At 41.1% G+C, this 16,439-nt stretch overlaps 2 protein-coding genes across 2 annotated transcripts in view; one reads left to right on the top strand and one right to left on the bottom strand.

Moving 5' to 3' along the window:
* Positions 1–7,338, bottom strand: part of LOC139651240 (R3H domain-containing protein 2) — a 64,493-nt gene extending 57,155 nt beyond the window's left edge. The window contains exons 1-2 of the mRNA XM_071528084.1: positions 7,067–7,338; positions 6,666–6,718 (exon numbers count right to left, since the gene is read on the bottom strand). The gene's annotated coding sequence lies outside the window, so the exon portion shown is untranslated. The remainder of the gene's footprint in view (positions 1–6,665; positions 6,719–7,066) is intronic.
* Positions 7,339–9,458: 2,120 nt separating this feature from the next.
* LOC139651243 (inhibin beta B chain) lies at positions 9,459–11,300 on the top strand. The gene is made up of 3 exons (XM_071528087.1): positions 9,459–9,491; positions 9,760–10,044; positions 10,531–11,300. Exons 2-3 carry the CDS (start codon positions 9,810–9,812, stop codon positions 11,298–11,300), a joined length of 1,005 nt encoding a protein of 334 aa, XP_071384188.1. The 5' UTR covers positions 9,459–9,491; positions 9,760–9,809.
* Positions 11,301–16,439: the final 5,139 nt, after the last annotated feature.

Genomic DNA, 16,439 nt, shown 5'->3' on the forward strand with positions numbered 1-16,439 from the left:
AAATTGTTATAGCGCTTTACAGCTATAATGGGCTTCCGATAGGGAGATGACGGCAAAAAGAGCTGAACTCTTTGAGAGCAAAATCATACCTCAGGAACATTACAAAAGAGCAACAATGAAAAGTGCCAAGATAAGAGGCAATTATAACAGTGGCAATGGCTGCAAGTTGAACCAAAACTCAAGAGTTGTGAAATGCACAAGAATAGGCAACAGCTTACTTGACTTACCTTCATATTATTAACACTCACTGACAAAGACATGAACACACACACACACAGTACAGGCTTACTGTATTTAGAGTTCAGCTCTGTGGGTTTCCAGCCAAGTAGGATCAGGTGTCTCACAGATAAAAGCACATTATCGAAGCAGGAGCAGCAGCAGAAGCAGAGGAAGCAGCTCTGGACCAAGACAGCACTGACATTAGTTTTGTCTCAATAAATACCGGAGCTGAATAAATTCCATCCCCTGCAGCAACTAAATCAGCTGAATTTAAGGTTTGGATAGCTCTGTCACTCTATTCAGCTCTTTCTTCTTTCTTTCTCTTCTCCTCACGCACGTTCTGGTCCCGTTCCTGTCTATAGGTGCCAACACCTCAGTCTTGTTTTGTTTTATTTTGTGAACGAGGACAGAAACCTCTCTTTTGACTGCCCCCTTTCTTTTTCTGAATGAAGCACAAGCACTACAGGGAAACGGAAAGCCTTGCTCGCTGGCTGGCTCCCTCTCCCTCTCTCTCTCTCTCTACTGCTCTTATCCTATCATGCGCAGAGTTCTCACCGCTCCCTTCTCCTCCAACCCTCCCTTTTGTGTGGATTCTCGCTCTCTTATATATCTTGTTTGCTCTCTCTATCTGTTCCTCTCTCCCTCTCTCTGTAACAATATAATTGCAATGACAGCCAGCCCAGGGCTCGTCAAGAAACCCAGCTGTTTAAAGGGCTCCTCGGATCAGTCAGTATGTCACTAGCTGCAATGGCAAGACCGTTAAATGAGAGCGAAAAGTAATTAAATAGATTTCTTCTTTCACAACTCCTTTTTTTACTTTTTTGCATAAAATACACATATTACAGATCAGCATCTGCAGGAACAGATACAATCCAAGCACCTGCTTTGACTCTCACTAATAGCAGATCTTCCATACTCTCCATTCCTTGCAAATCCAAAAAGTCGTAATCTGCAGCCTGTGTCTCGAAAGCATGAACAAGCTTGGGCTATTGACTACTGCTGGTGAAATAGAGCACTGCTGCTATGGTCAAAAATAAATAACAGCGGGTATTGAAGGGGGGGGGGGGGGGGTAACGAAAACACCTCATTAGCTAGGAAAAAGATTAATCCCACAAGACTACATACTTGCATCTTCTTCTCCTTGCAACCCCTCACTGCAACCAATGCCTGAGAGAGGCAGTCAAAAGTTCAGCATCAAAGGAAACTACAGCAGGGAACTTCAAGTAAGGTGGCATGGCTTAAAGGACAATTCCAGTTATTTTCAACCTGGGCCTTATTTCCCTAGTTTTTGCCATCATGACGATTGTGGTGTTTCATCCATTACTTCACTGTAGAGCTTTACCTACTTCTACTTTGCAGGTAGCACTCCTCTCCAATACACACCCAGCGGGCCAACACGATGTCCAACAGTCACACCCAAAAATTGATTAAAACATGTCCTTTAACACAATAATTACTTTTCTGATGTGTATATAATGTGTGTAATAACTCATGTATATAATGTAACCTGTTACACCAACAACTCCATATTTATTCCAGCATCTTTGCACTCTGCACCATTGTCCTAGTGTTCTCTCTCTCTCTGTTCATCTTGTTGTCCTTGTTTTTAGCTGTATATTTATTCTGTGTAAGCACATTGCAACAAAACAACACATAGCAACAAAAAAAACGAAATTCCTTGTATGTGTACATACTTGGCCAATAAAGCTGATTCTCATTCTGATTCTGATAACAACCACACTGCAGTGGGGCCTGCCTACATTTTACAATTATCCACTGCCTGAAACTCACGTATATTGCAGTATGAGATGTTATTTTAACTAGCAAGAGTTAGTTGGCAAGTAGACCGTTCAAGTATTCTGATGCCACATTCATCTGATGTCACATTCAATACAAACTGCTGACATGGAAAAACTGTACATGTTGACCTCCAAGTGGTAATTACAAGTAGGATACAGATTTTTTTGTGGGCTCCGTTATGTCCCACCTGGTATTACGAATTGTGGAAGTGTGTAAACACAAGTGGTAAACATAGCAGGGAATCCACCGATGTCGTCAGTCCAAGGTATCAAAAATCAAAACTGTCAGTAATATTCACACAAATACCATCAACCATACTTACAAAAGCAAGAAATATCTGTTTGTTTACGGTTGATTTTAAATTAATAAATGCAATTGATTGTTGCCGCTACAACTTGGGCAACAAAATCCCGTTCTTCTGATATGACGTAAACGGCGTGACGTGAGCCAGCAAAGTAAACAAGGAAGTGTGTGAGCAAAGCTAAAAGGTATCAAATGGACCATTATACCTGAAATGTTGTGACAATTGTTTAATAACAGCTAGGCCTATTTAAAGACGTGTGACTGCTGTGACTGCAGTGTGGGTGTTATTGTGTTGAAAGGCCCTCTTTTAATCGTTTTTTGGGTTCAACTTGGGTTCAAAGCTCTACAGTGAAGTAAGTGACTAAATATTTAACACAATCAACCGTCACAATGGCAAAAACTAGGCTGGCCCAGGTTGAAAATAACCAAAATTATCCTTTATGGGATATCTGTCCCATAGGTGGCCGGATTCTTGAGTTGATGCCATGTGACCAGGCGTAACCAGGCACGTTAGTAAAATTTGAATAGAACAGTATGCAGCCAAACTAGGCAGTATTCCAGCTTTGCATTCAAGTAGCACTGAACCAGACAGTCTCAGACAGATCAATAATAATTTGTGAACATGAACCAATCTCTCCCAAAGCTAGAACCCAGAGCATCAATGCTCTATGCCAGTGATTTTCAATGCTGGTCCTCGGGACCCACAGCCCTGCTGGTTTTCATTCTAGCCTCTAATACAGGTCTATTTTACACCTGGAATACAAGGTGAATGCAATTAACTATCTGGTAGGAGAGAAAAACAGCAGCACTCTGGATCCAGAGGAACAAGATTAAAAAACACAGCTCTATGCTATGATGCCATGAAGAGGATGCTATGCTGCCATGAAGAGGAAAAAAATGGGGGCTGCTCCTAGGCAGTGAATAGGAGACTGATTTTGTGGATTCATATTGTTTGAGCTTTTATATCCAAGAGAACTACATTCACAACAGTGCTAAAAGTTATGAAGCAGAAAACAGGCCCACATCCCTGTAAAAATCACCCTGGGGGCTGTCACTTTGTCCACAAAGTCAGTCTCCCACTGACAGTATCATATTATAAAGCAAGGAATCTCTGTCCGTCTGTCTGTGGCATATCTCGAGAACCGTTCATCCGATCGTCACACTTGGCGGGTGTATAGCTGGGGACCCAAGGAAGTGCAGTGTCGGATTTGGTGCAATTTGGACACGCGACACGTTCAATATTAGTAAACTTTGAATAAACAAGCGTACAGCGCTCTGTGCAGCAGCGGTACGAACGGGCAGTGCACTAGTATGGATCAGATCTAGGATTTGTCTCTTGATGATAACAAGTGACAACAAAAACTCAAGCTAGATCATAGGAATGAGCTAGTCTATATGAATTCTCTTTTAGGGTATATGGTATTTACACTTTAAACTGTATACATTTAATATTGAGCTGTCCTCCTGTCCTCATCTAGCCGAGTTAAAGAGCAAAATCCAACCAATGTCTCTGCAGTCCTAGAATGTCCCTTGGAAAAGGTTTGTCTTAGGCTGGCCACATGAGTGGGATAAAGGGGACGGCATGCACTAATGCCACCTAATGCTTCCAACCAAGTCCAGCAGCTTCTTCTGCATCTAGGCAGGCAGGTAGTCTCTTTCTTTCAAGGGAGGGTAAGAGAAGGGAGGGGAGGGAGAGAACGAAGGAAGGAGAAAGGGGAGGAGTCGAGGAGGATCAGTAGCCAAAGATACCACAGATAAAATTGACTGAACCATTAACACGATCACCTAACAAGGTGCTGAGGACCTTGCACATTGCACAGAACTGGAGTAAAGTCATTAGTAAACACTGTAAAAATATGTTGCATTGAAAAATAGGCCAAAACAGGTCTTTGTTAAAGACAACTTCATTTGGATATTTGGATATAGAACACATGGGTTAAATGAGGCCTATGTTGGATTAGAAAAAAGCCTCCTACTAAGTCATTAGATACACACTCCAAACATGTGCAAGTTTTTTTCCCCAAGTAGTTTTTCTAACAAAACAGACACTTTTTCAAGCTGTGACTTGGAGCTGTGCGGTCCGATGGTGGATTTCAACATGTGATGGATGAGGGTTTGTCTGTTGTCTGTCCCTTTAAAGTATCATGCCAAAACCTTCCTGCTTTGCAGCAGTGACAGTGAAGTCAGTCAGGCAGCCATGCCCAATCTGAGGCCAGACTTGAAGCCACGCAACCAGTCACCTCCCTTCTGCTCTGATCAATAATTTACATCAAGCAAGCAATGGAGGATAGAGACGGTAACAGAGGATGGAGAAACGGCAATAAATAGAGAGAGACAGGTAGGAGAAAAGAGCAAGGAGAACAATATAGAGAAAGAGAACAGGAAAAGGAAAGGAAACAAATACAGATGGAGAGAGAATGGGTGAAACAGAAGCAGGAGTGGTGAAGAGAAGGGAGAGAGAGGAGCAGCAGCAACAGCACCACGCTCGGTGCTCTGGCAGAGATCTATAAATAGCTCTTCAAATCTCTCTAGAAAAAGCCACTCTTCTGCTGCTGCTGCTGCAAACACAGATTCAGAGACAGAAGCAGATATGGATACCTGGTCAAAAAACTAACAGAGATCATGTTTTATTTGATAATAGCTGCCAATCTGAATGGCTTCGGCCTGTAAAGTACAGTATAAAAAAACCAAAGCATTTAGGCCTATATTGAGAAACATTACATGTATAAATATTTAATATATTAAATATTTAATACAGTAAAACCAAGCAGGATATATTTATTCCATAAAATCATATGCTCTGCAGGCGTGCAAATACAGTAACTCCTATAGTCGTGCATCTTGCAACAAAAAAAATGAATAAGCCTAATTTTGTAATCAGTTGAGAAAATCTCACACTCAAACTGAGAATGCAAATTTGGAACTGGAACAAACTCGCCTTTATCCATCAATGCTAGATGGTTTGATAGGTAGTGCAATGTCCAAGCTAAGCAAGGTGCAGAGCATAAGGAAGAAACATGCTGGTAGGCAGGCAGGATACTCCATCTTTCTTATCACTGGCCTTAGCAACAGCAGACTGTTGATTCAATGATTCACCTCCTCAGATCCTGCTGTGGATAAACTTAGTCTAAATGCATTGCCCTTTCATCTACAATCTGACCCAAGATTGTTCAGAAAAGATAGGTGACTGACATACAGATGCAGATACAGATGGGTCACCAGTCTCTGATACAAAAAGAGCCATTCAGTGTACCAGTGCCTTCTGTCCAAAAACACCGAATGTTGTTCAGGAAGGTAATATCTCCTTTACCTATCCTTGATCTCATTCAGAACAGTCTATAAAAGAAGAAGTAGGCTAAATGGTGACATTTTCAAGACAATCTGAACATACAATGTAATCGTGGTGGCAGTCCCTGCCTTACAATTACCAATCCTAGACGTCACTGGCCTGGCCTATGCCAATTAATATGCATATTTATGTTTCCAGTCACACATGCCGTTTACCCAGAGCAGATGTTTGAATCACAGATCCAGCAGTCTGCGCTGTGATCCCACCTAGTTTGACACACTCTTCCTATTTTAGGCTCAAGTGTCAAAATGTAGAGCCAAGACACAGAGAGATGAGAGAGAGATGACTATTTGTCAATTATTTCTTATTCCAGTTTTCCTCACCCGTGTTCACCCACTGATGAAACACCAGTGTTTTATGAATTATGGGTTGAAACACAAAATGAGTCACAGGCTTGTTTCTGCTGGATCCCAGCAAACTAAAGAACAATTAGGGCCTAGAGCCATACTAAATTAACTAAATCTGGATGGGGCAGAGAAAGTTTAGGAGCCCATTAAACACAAAAACAGACTTCAGTGCAGTGGAGTTATAAACACAGCATCATAACAGTGTAGCAAAGTTGTTTTTAGACTCATTTCTAAAACAACAAACTAACTTAGAGTAGGCCTAAGATGTCCATAATCCTTCATCAGTAATACCAGCCATGGGTTTGTTATTGCCACCTGCCCTTGTCATAACATCAACACCTTATTGGCTGTAATTTCTGACTGCCACTGAACACACACGCCTGGATCATAAGGCAAGAATAGTTACTAAGTCACTAATTCAACTAAATCAATAATTTAGTCACGCAGTCAAGACAACGCATCCACCTGTTTCCCATGAGGACTTTAGGACTGTCACCTAAGGCTAGATGGATATAACGTTAACATGGCCATCTCATGACAGGAATGGGAAACATGGATTTGAAAGATGGAGCTTACGTTATATATCTGACAAAGGATTAACTTATGGAATCAACCTGAAGTAGAGTTATTAGTGAGGTTCAGCTCACCGTTTTGCTGGCTGTATTTAGGGAGTCCGTGTGGAGAAGTCTTCAAGTTGTGTCTGTGGAGCACAGGTGGTAATGTGGTCAGTGCCGACTGAAACATTAGCTAACCCACACGCTAACAATAGCTAGCTCACGGCATTAGCTTGCTTCCTCCGGCGAGTATAATTAGCCACCTACCTAGCTAATGTTAGCCTGCTAGCTAGCCTTTTCTTTTCTGTGTAGGGTAACTTACCTAGCGTTAACAATACCAAACGTTAATGTTAAGCGAGTAACAGCTGGTTGTCCAACAACGGAACAGATATTTACAGTGAGGTCAACCTCGTAATGAAACTGTACCAGCACTGACAGGTCTCAAAATAGGAGGTGCTAGCTGGTATGGTTAGCTAGCTCCCCGAATGACTTACCGATGCTAATATAATGGTGTTGCTAGCTTGTGATGGTTCACTGCGACCCCGACTGTCAAAACAGCGCCGCGTGAGAGAGAAGAGGGACATGAACGTTTACGTTAGCTAGCTAGTACGGGCCAAGGCAGTCAAAGCTAAACGGCTACGCGAAATCGTTACAGTAATATAGCTAAATAACAAAAACACCAAAGAATAAAGGACCCAAATGAAAGAAAAAAAGAAACAAAACGCTGTTCCCCCTCTCGGCTCCGGCTTCTGTATGTCAGCGTCACTTTTTTTTCCCCTCACTGATAGTTTACGTCAGCGGCGCACTTGACAGTCGCAGGGAAACGTTCAGGATACAGTAAACTTTTACGCAAAATCAGGCGTTTGGCCACTAAATGTAAAAACTGCCAGAGGTTTTGGCATCTGAACATCTGTCAGTAAGTTACCAATTTTGTTATTAGATTGGGCAAATTTCCTCTTTGCATGCATGGTTTGAAAACATTGATCGAAGAAGGGTGAAGCTGCTAAATGACATCTGGGGTTTTATGGAGGCTTTTTCTATACTTAGACTTACATAGGCAAAAAACATATCAAAACATGTAGGCCTATATGTGTAGTAACCAATATCAGTCTGATAGGTAGGTTAGAATGGTATACTATTTGGATGCATCCTAACTGTTTTTTTATTTGAATTCTATCTCTTTATAACCACTCTCAGTAGGTTACAGATAACCTGACTTAGGAGGACGAATGTCTGCATTTTCGTAAACAGACAGGAGGGCAGTTGAGTGCAGTGAAACTTCAATTTACGCTTAGCCTACTTTACTCTTACTTTATATACTTACTTACTTTAATTTATTGTAGTTCCTAAAATACTCCACATGTCGGCAGCCAAGTACTACTATTCATTCCTAATGCAAAAACATCTACATTCAACCTATAGGCCTACATTTCAGAAGGATAGCTACTGTACAAATACCAAAGAGGAATATCCTAAGAATAGTAGCCTATATGAATTGTATAGTGATAGGGCTATCATGGGGTATAAAACATACCATAAAATACGATAAGGTCACAATAAACTTACCACTGAGTAGCCTACCACTAACTTTGTAGGAATATTATAGTGATAGGAAACACAAAAAGATATAGGCTACCTATGTTGTTCAGGACAAGTTCGCATGATCTGATTATCAAATAATGTCTTATGTTAGCTGGCGCCAAACTTATTCACACATTTTTATGTTACATTGTATGTTCTCTGCTTACTTGTATACACTAAAAAATAATGTGTCATTATTAGCTACTCGCACTCCTCTCAAAAGTAATTACTTAATAGAAAGTAGAGATAGAATAAACACGTTACATTACTTTTCCCTCAACACCCAACCTACATTCAAAATTTGGGGTAACTGAACCTGTCCTGGGAGTGATCTGGGTAATCACATAGCGTTGATGTTCAATGTTCTGGCTGTGGAAAAAAAAATCACCGAGGAAACTTTTCTGCCATTTCTCAAGCTGGTTGTGTGGAGAGGACGATGACCTAGGCTATTAGGGGTGTGTGCGTGTGTGTGTGTGTGTGTGTGTGTGTGTGTGTGTGTGTGTAATTCACAATTACAAAAGTAACAAATCAGGCTATTGAACTTTTCACCTGTACACATTCTGTAATTTTAAATAAAGTTTGGTGTGAAAGCTCTGAATGGTCTTGTACAGACAGCACCATGACAAAAAGTGTGTCTCTCTCTCTCTCTGTTTCTCTCTCTCACGCACACACACACTGACTCACGCACGACGCATCAGTTTGCAATGTTAGGCTACATTATACTGCCTTGCAAGGAACATGACAGAACGTGTTTCAAATTGCGGTCCCCACCCTAAGCCATTTTAGCACCTTTCCAAGTGAAATTTAATTGTTGGGTTAGGAGGCTCGTAGATATATGTAACTGGGTTAAAGTGCACGGATCTTCAACTTTGATCGGTCAGCAAGGTGGCAGATTGCGCGTTCCGTTGTCAATCGGTAAGACTAAACGAGGGCAACGTGGCACTGGGCGCTGCCCGTCCCGTGTGTATGCTGTCATACGTATAGGCTACAGCCTACATAGCCTGCTTCTTCCTGAAATGTTAAACCAAGCTAATTAGTTGTGGCTTTAAGCTATTGTCAGTATTAATACATGGTGAATGCGGCACAGTATGTCCTTCACCGCAACTGCTGCTCCGTTGTGTCATTGCCGTCCCGTTCCTTTCTCCCACTGTGTGTGTGTGTGTGTGTGTGTGTGTGTGTGTGTGTGTGTGTGTGTGTGTGTGTGTGTGTGTGTGTGTGTTGTGAAAGGGCGAGAGATGCTTTGCCAGTAATTTCCTCGATGCCCCGGTACGCTCATTGGTGCGTCCCTCCAACGTGTCACCAGTTTTGGTGGATTATCCCAGATATCTCCACCATCAGGTGGGTGAAACACCACTCCTTTCTCTCAACTCCTGTCTTCACGGTGTCCACCTGCAGCTACAAGGACCTCTCACAACATTTGAAAAAACTTGTGACTGCCAAAGAACAACTCAGGGAAACAGATTCAAACACGCATTCAAGATTTTTATTCGTTCGTTTACGCACGCCGACCACAAAATGCACTTATTCACTTCACCGAAGGAGTCCAGGATGGTGCCGTCCTGTGTATTTCCAACGTTTTTGTTGTTGGCATCTTTGCTGTTGAAAGGTCTCTGGGCTGGTGACTCCCCGGGGTGCGCGTCCTGTGGCTTGCCGGCGATGGAGAAGGACGCCGAGGAAAGGCTGATGATAGAAATCGCAAAGCAACAAATCTTGGACAAGTTACACCTGAAAGAGAGACCAAACATCACTCAGACCGTGCCTCGGGTGGCGCTCCTCACTGCGCTGCGCAAACTGCACTCAGGACGCGTCAGGCAGGATGGCACTCTTGAACTAGACAACAATATACCAACCAAAGACCAAGGATATGAAATAGTGAGCTTTGCAGATATAGGTAAGTTTGGCATTCATCGTTTACATTGTATAGCTGGGTTTTCTTTGGCATTGAAACACTTAAGCCTACGTGGGCGCATTTTATGTCAGTGCGTAAAATACACCCAGAATGAGGTCAGGGCTTCCATATGCCTTGTTAACTACTTGTTGATATTGTACTAGCCTATAAAGTGGTTGAAGATGAATCATTGGTCCTCAATATGCAGATTATACCTTTGTTAAGGCCTGTGTGGTTGTCGGAAGCAAAATATTAAGGTTCATTGATCATCCATAACGTAGTCAAAAGAAAAAAAACGGCTTTTAACTACAGCTGGAAGCAGTTTGACCTGAACAATATTTATTTTTACATAAAACCGCAATTGTATTTTGCAAGCAAGGAAATTAGTCTAAAATGACTTGACCTTTTGATTGTGTAAAACAGTTCACAATCTCCAAAATAACCAACATATCCACAATCTGTGTTGTTTTTTAATTGTCTCTGGTCTAGATGACAATGGTGATGGACCAAGCCTCAGCCTCACCTTCCAGTTCCTGCAGGAGCACGGCCAGAGTATCCAGGTGCTCCAGTCCTCTCTGTGGATCTACGCCCGCTCCTCTGAGGACCCTCACCGGCGCCTCCCCGCCCGGGTCTTCCTCTCCGCAGACGGTGGGGTTTCAGGCTCTAACCGCACCCTGGTGATAGAGAAGATGCTGGAGGTGCAGGAGAGTAACTGGCACACCATCCCCATCACCCGCACCCTGCAGGCCTTCCTAGACGGAGGCCAGCACCGGCTGCGGCTGGAGGTGAGCTGTGACGAGGATGGGAAGAACCTTTGTTCCCTTGACAGCCCCACCGACGCCGCCAACCAGCCCTTCCTGGTGGCCCAGGTGCGTCTCCGTGAGGACCGCTCCAAACACGTACTCAGGAAGCGCTCACTGCGCTGTGGTGATGATGTAACCGTGTGCTGCAAGAGGGACTTCTACATCAAGTTCAAGGATATCCAGTGGCAGGACTGGATCATCGCTCCCGAGGGTTACCATATGAACTACTGCATGGGTCAGTGCCCCCAGCACCTGTCTGGCTCCCCGGGAATCGCCTCCTCATTCCACGCCAGCGTCTTCAGCCTGCTGAAAGTCAATGGCATTAACACAGCCGTATCGTCGTGCTGCGTTCCCACCGAGCGCCGGCCCCTCTCCATGGTGTACTTCAACTCACAGCACAGCATTGTCAAAACAGACGTCCCTGACATGATAGTGGAGTCCTGCGGATGCACATAAAGCAGAGACAGAGAAAGAGAGAGGAGGAGGAGTTAAGTTAATGCACATTTGCATTTATTTTATGCAGAGAACTAAAAAGAATCATAAGCACGTTATAAACAGGCAGACAGACACAAACATATGTACAAAGGATGTGAAAATTTACACATTTTCAATTCTGACACAACATCTGAAGTTTGGCTACAAAATGTGAAATGTCTATTTGGAAAAAAGTGATACATTATCTTACAAAAAAATAGTAGGTAATCTAAGTCCTTGGTTGACAAAATGACACACGCACGCACACACACACATACACAAATATGACAACTATAGTGTCACAAACTGCGTTTCAAATTAAGATTGCGTCAACCTAATAATAGGGTATGGCACAAAGAATAAGAAATATATGAGAGGCAGTTACGATGGTGCCTAGGCATAGTCTGATGACAAGAAAAGATGGAATCTGCTGTTTGAAATCATACTGTTTGTCATGCATCATAATTTTGCATTTAAATTGTGAAGTCTTGTATGTAATGTTCAGTATGTCTAGAGCAGTTCTGGGCAAAAAACAAACCACATCCATTCAGTTTTAAAGACTGGAACACAATTTCAGTGCCTACAATCAGTTGAGTGTTGAAGTCAGAAACACAGGTTCGATATTCAGGATTATTATATATATTATATTTTTTTCTATTTAGAAGTAAGTAGCAGAGGTATATATACAAAAAATGCATTACAAAAGTGAAAAGAGATTAATGTAAAGCCTTCAATCCAATGTTAAATTTATAGCTGCAAACATTTTATTTTCATATATATTTATTTTGTACTTCACAATTGCTGCTGGGACTCAGTTCAAGGATGCAGTAAAGATTTTAATGGATCTCAGGAAATTGGGAGTAGAACTAACAACACTTCTAGCTCTTAAAAAGCACAATGGCTTTGTTTCCATCTGTTTTGTGTTGCAGTGACAATGTCCACCTATATAAAATCTGTCAATGCTTATTGTTTTACAGGGCTATTGTATTTCCAAGGCTACTCTGCCACTTTCCTTACATTTCCTAAATGCTGCCATTTTAAAGTAAGGCATTTGGAACTTTTTTTTTTTTTTCTTTTTTTAAATATCCCTAAATTTAAACTGTGCCTTCCACATTGATTTGTGAAGTACAAGTGCAACTTGGATATTTGGTATCAAGTCAGACATTTGTAAAAACAACGTCTAAAGTACAAAGAGAATCAAGTCTATATTCATATTTATACTTCACACAGTATGAGTATATTATTTTTACTTTACTCATTACTGACTAATGCATTCTTTTGTGTAGACGTGTGACATGATGTTCACATCAACGTTTATTTATATTATGGTCATAATTTGAATTCTTTTGTACTACATTCAACAAGCGTTTGATTATATTGATTATATTGTGAAGCGATTAGAAGCAATTCTTGTGATTGTGTGAATGCAACACAAGACAACAGTGACAACCGGCACAGTAGAATCCGCCCTGAGAGCTGTCCATACATTAGCCGATGCTACATACATTATGAAAGTGTTTGATCAGCATCTCCACTGTATTATTTACTCAGGTAATCAGTTGGGCAACTGAGGTTCTGATGGCTGATGGCATGAACTCAAGGTTATTTCTCAGCAGCATGAGCAAACATTTAGCTATTGCTTCAGTGTCAGGTAATGTGAAGGTCTGTGAGGCAGGTAGGTCAATGTGCTGTGGGCACGTTGGCATTCCCATCTCTCAAAGTCTAAAGTTTTTTTGGATGATGTAAAATCATAAGCTTTCCAGGCAAAGGTAAGCTGGTAATGATTTTTTGGAGTTTGTCTTTTCAACTAAGTTTACACTAAGCTTAGCAGTGTAGAAGTCAAAGATCTTCTCTGCTTTCTAGATGGTGTCTTGTGTGGCAATTATCCTTACTCTAGTGATAAACTGTATGGCTTGAGGCCCTTAACCACTGTATTGTACGGCCATGATACACAGGCAACACTTTGAGGCAATGAAGATGGCGAATTTGAAAACAATTATGACCAACATCTTTCATTACAGGTTTCCCCTAATAGCTCACAAACATGTTCACTTTGATTTTATCCCATCTGCCATTCGCCATCCACGCTGAATATCACCAGACTTTACTGCCTCAAAAAGCTGCCCATGTATTATCACCTTATTGTTCAAACCTGCGGACAACAAATTAATGCTAGAGTTTATTGTTTATTTGTTTTATTTTGCAAGCACTTCCTGTCCCAGGACTCTATGTGACATTGAGATGCCACCATAACATAGCTTACTAAGCACTTTATCACCCTACTGTATTTTAGAGCAAATTCTGCTTGAAGCATCTACTACTTGTAGTTCTGGTGGGCACTAACTAAAAAATGCAAAAGCAAAAAGAAAATGTCAATCAGGTTGTTTTCTTTAGCTGTAGTTGTGTTTAAATGTGTGGTACTGTATATATTTGCAGAGCACAGGAATGATGCAGGAATTTCTGTATACTGTAACTGGTGAAAATGGAGCCAGCATTTGAACCCTGTATCAATTGAAATGAGTAATTCTGATCTTTATTTTTATATTATACTATATTTTATGCATAATAAATACTTTGTAATACAAATTAAATGTAAATAGTTTGTCCTGAAATTACATGATTACAGTGCAAATATATTTTTAATAAATAAATAAATGTTTTGAATTCATACTGAATATGCGATTATTTATTTCCATGGGACTTTTTTTTAAACCATCTCATCTCTCCACTCTCCATCTCTCCACAAGCTCCCTGCACCTTAGAGCAGAACACTGTTCTTTTTTTGTGCAGAAGACAACTGAATAAATATCTGTGAACATGAGCAACTCTATCCCTATTCTCTTGTGGCTATAAGATGTGAGCAGGTACTTTTGTGCTTATCAATAAGAGTATGCAGACGTGTAGAGTGTTTATTTAGGCTTTCACCTTGCACTGAACTTTATGATACAGTAGTTTTGACCAAGAAAAATTTAACCATATCCCCAGAAAATCTTCCTAGATGCTTTTCACAGTCACATTTTCAATCTTTTCCCGTTCATTGTCAGTGAAGCTGTACATCAGTGTGACGTCACAAATTAGGGGACAGGACAAACACCTCTGTCTTGTTTTCTTGCCACAGCCAACATCAGTGATTTTTTCCAAAATATAAATTTAACTGTATAAGATGCTCCTTTAAGCATCAGCATTTTGATTCAGCACAAATGATTAAAATACATCAAAATAAGTCAAAATAATTCTTTGCATTTGAAAACACAGTGATCAAGTTTCCAATTTTAGCCTCCATGAAAACGTGGTACTGGTACTGTCTGTAAGGCAAAGGGCATGTTTGCTCACGCAAATAGTGGAAGTAGTTTTATGGACTGTCTGTGTTTGGTGTGTAAACAGTTGTCAGATTCCCCTGGCATGTATTCATCATCATATCACGCATTTGCATTATGCATTGATCACAATCTAAAGCTGAGACACTAGGTTAGAAGTAAACAATCTAAGAAACAATAATGGTAGATTGTATTCTATACTTCGTTTTGGCAATGATTTTTGGTACGAGTGGATAACAGGGATAAATCATGAGCTGCAGAGAAAGTGCATCTGTTGCCGTTATAATTGCTGAGGTGAAGTTGCATATGGTGATAAGTGTGAGTATATTTGGCACACACATATTGGTCACAGTAGATAAAGTTTACAAACTGTAATAAAGCATTGATTAAGGGGTAAAACTAAACTTTATTTTCACATTATAGAACATGTCTGACGTGTTGCATTCATATTGTATTCATACAGAGTATGCAACCACAAATCATTACACAGTGCACAATGTACACTGTTCTGTAAACACTGCAAAGGGCAACGCTATTCCTAAATTGCAGGAGTAACTACCTTTTAAACTTGGAGGGAATAACTAATATACATAGGGTTTTTTTCAACGGATATAGTGTAGAGATTTATTGCAGTAGTTATTTGCAATTATTTAAATACAAACCACTTTTAAAACTGTTTCTCAGTGAATTCCCTAATGATCAACTGAAAAAACCTCTGACTTGCATTTGAAAAAAACATTAGGTCATAGCATAAGGTCCTCTGGTGCCAGACTTTGCCAACTCCACTAGTAAAGCCAACATTGGTCCTGAAGAGCCATTGACAGTGTTACAACATCCAGCATGGAACAATTTAACATCAGTATCTCTTGTACTGATGTTAAAAATGTTAAAAATGCATATTCCTGAAATATACTCGAGTAATTTTAGTTTTATAATGTGCACACAAGATTCTAGACACTATTTCACATGATTAATTGGGGTACCAGGTACGGTGGTCCAAATTCATCATTATGTTAAATACTACCAGTAGCTACATACAAAAAATAATGTGGCCTGATGTGGTTATTCTTATTAATGGATATTATCGTCATCAACAACACTAATAACAAGAAGAAGAACACAAAGATTGAGTATAATTGTTTATGACTCTCAGCTAAATTGTCGTGGATCAATGGCGCAGAGCGCAGGCGCATGTTGCGTGTCTGCAGGGTGTGGTGCGACTGAGATGCAGTTGTAAATGGGGTTGGATTAGGAGGAATACATTATCAGTAGGTGTGGTGGGCCTGGCTTCAATGGCTGGCTTCATGACCAGTCAAAGCACCTATTTTCTCCCCTTTAAAAGCAGTGCACACACAAAATCTTCTCCCAAAAGGAAACTGATGTCCTTGTGCAGGAGGTGCAGACTATACAGCACCTTAAGCGAGAGCGAGAGCATGCAGGTTTTCATTCCAACCAAAGACTACACCAGGTGTTTTCATTGATTAGTTCCCCCCTGGTTGAAGGTGTGCTAATCAGTGAAATCACCTGGTGCGGTCTTTGGTTGCAAGAACACCTGCACTGTGCACCGTGCAATTTTAATGTGCTGACGCAAGCACAATCCTTGACACCAAAATTGCACTGCATTGATTGATTGTTACTGATACACTCATACTGCGCCTCCCCTCCCACTTCTCCTAGGTGCAGTCAAGTTCACCATGAGTCATCAAAATATCTAACAGGCTGGGGTGCCATAGCGGGGGGAATAGGGGTACTGCCTACCCACGGCCCCAAGCTGAAGGAGGAACCCTAAAGTGTCTGGACAGAA

Source organism: Centroberyx affinis, unplaced genomic scaffold, assembly GCF_046629955.1.
Source record: "Centroberyx affinis isolate AG114_WGS23_722 - 3 ecotype Tasmania unplaced genomic scaffold, CSIRO-AGI_Caff_v1 ptg001613l_1, whole genome shotgun sequence".
Taxonomy (NCBI): domain Eukaryota; kingdom Metazoa; phylum Chordata; class Actinopteri; order Beryciformes; family Berycidae; genus Centroberyx; species Centroberyx affinis.

Coding starts and splice junctions, on each gene's coding strand:
- LOC139651243 (XM_071528087.1), top strand. CDS start 9,810: ATGGAGAAGGACGCCGAGGAAAGGCTGATGATAGAAATCGCAAAGCAA. Junction 10,045..10,530: donor AGTGAGCTTTGCAGATATAG/GTAAGTTTGGCA, acceptor TCTCTGGTCTAG/ATGACAATGGTGATGGACCA.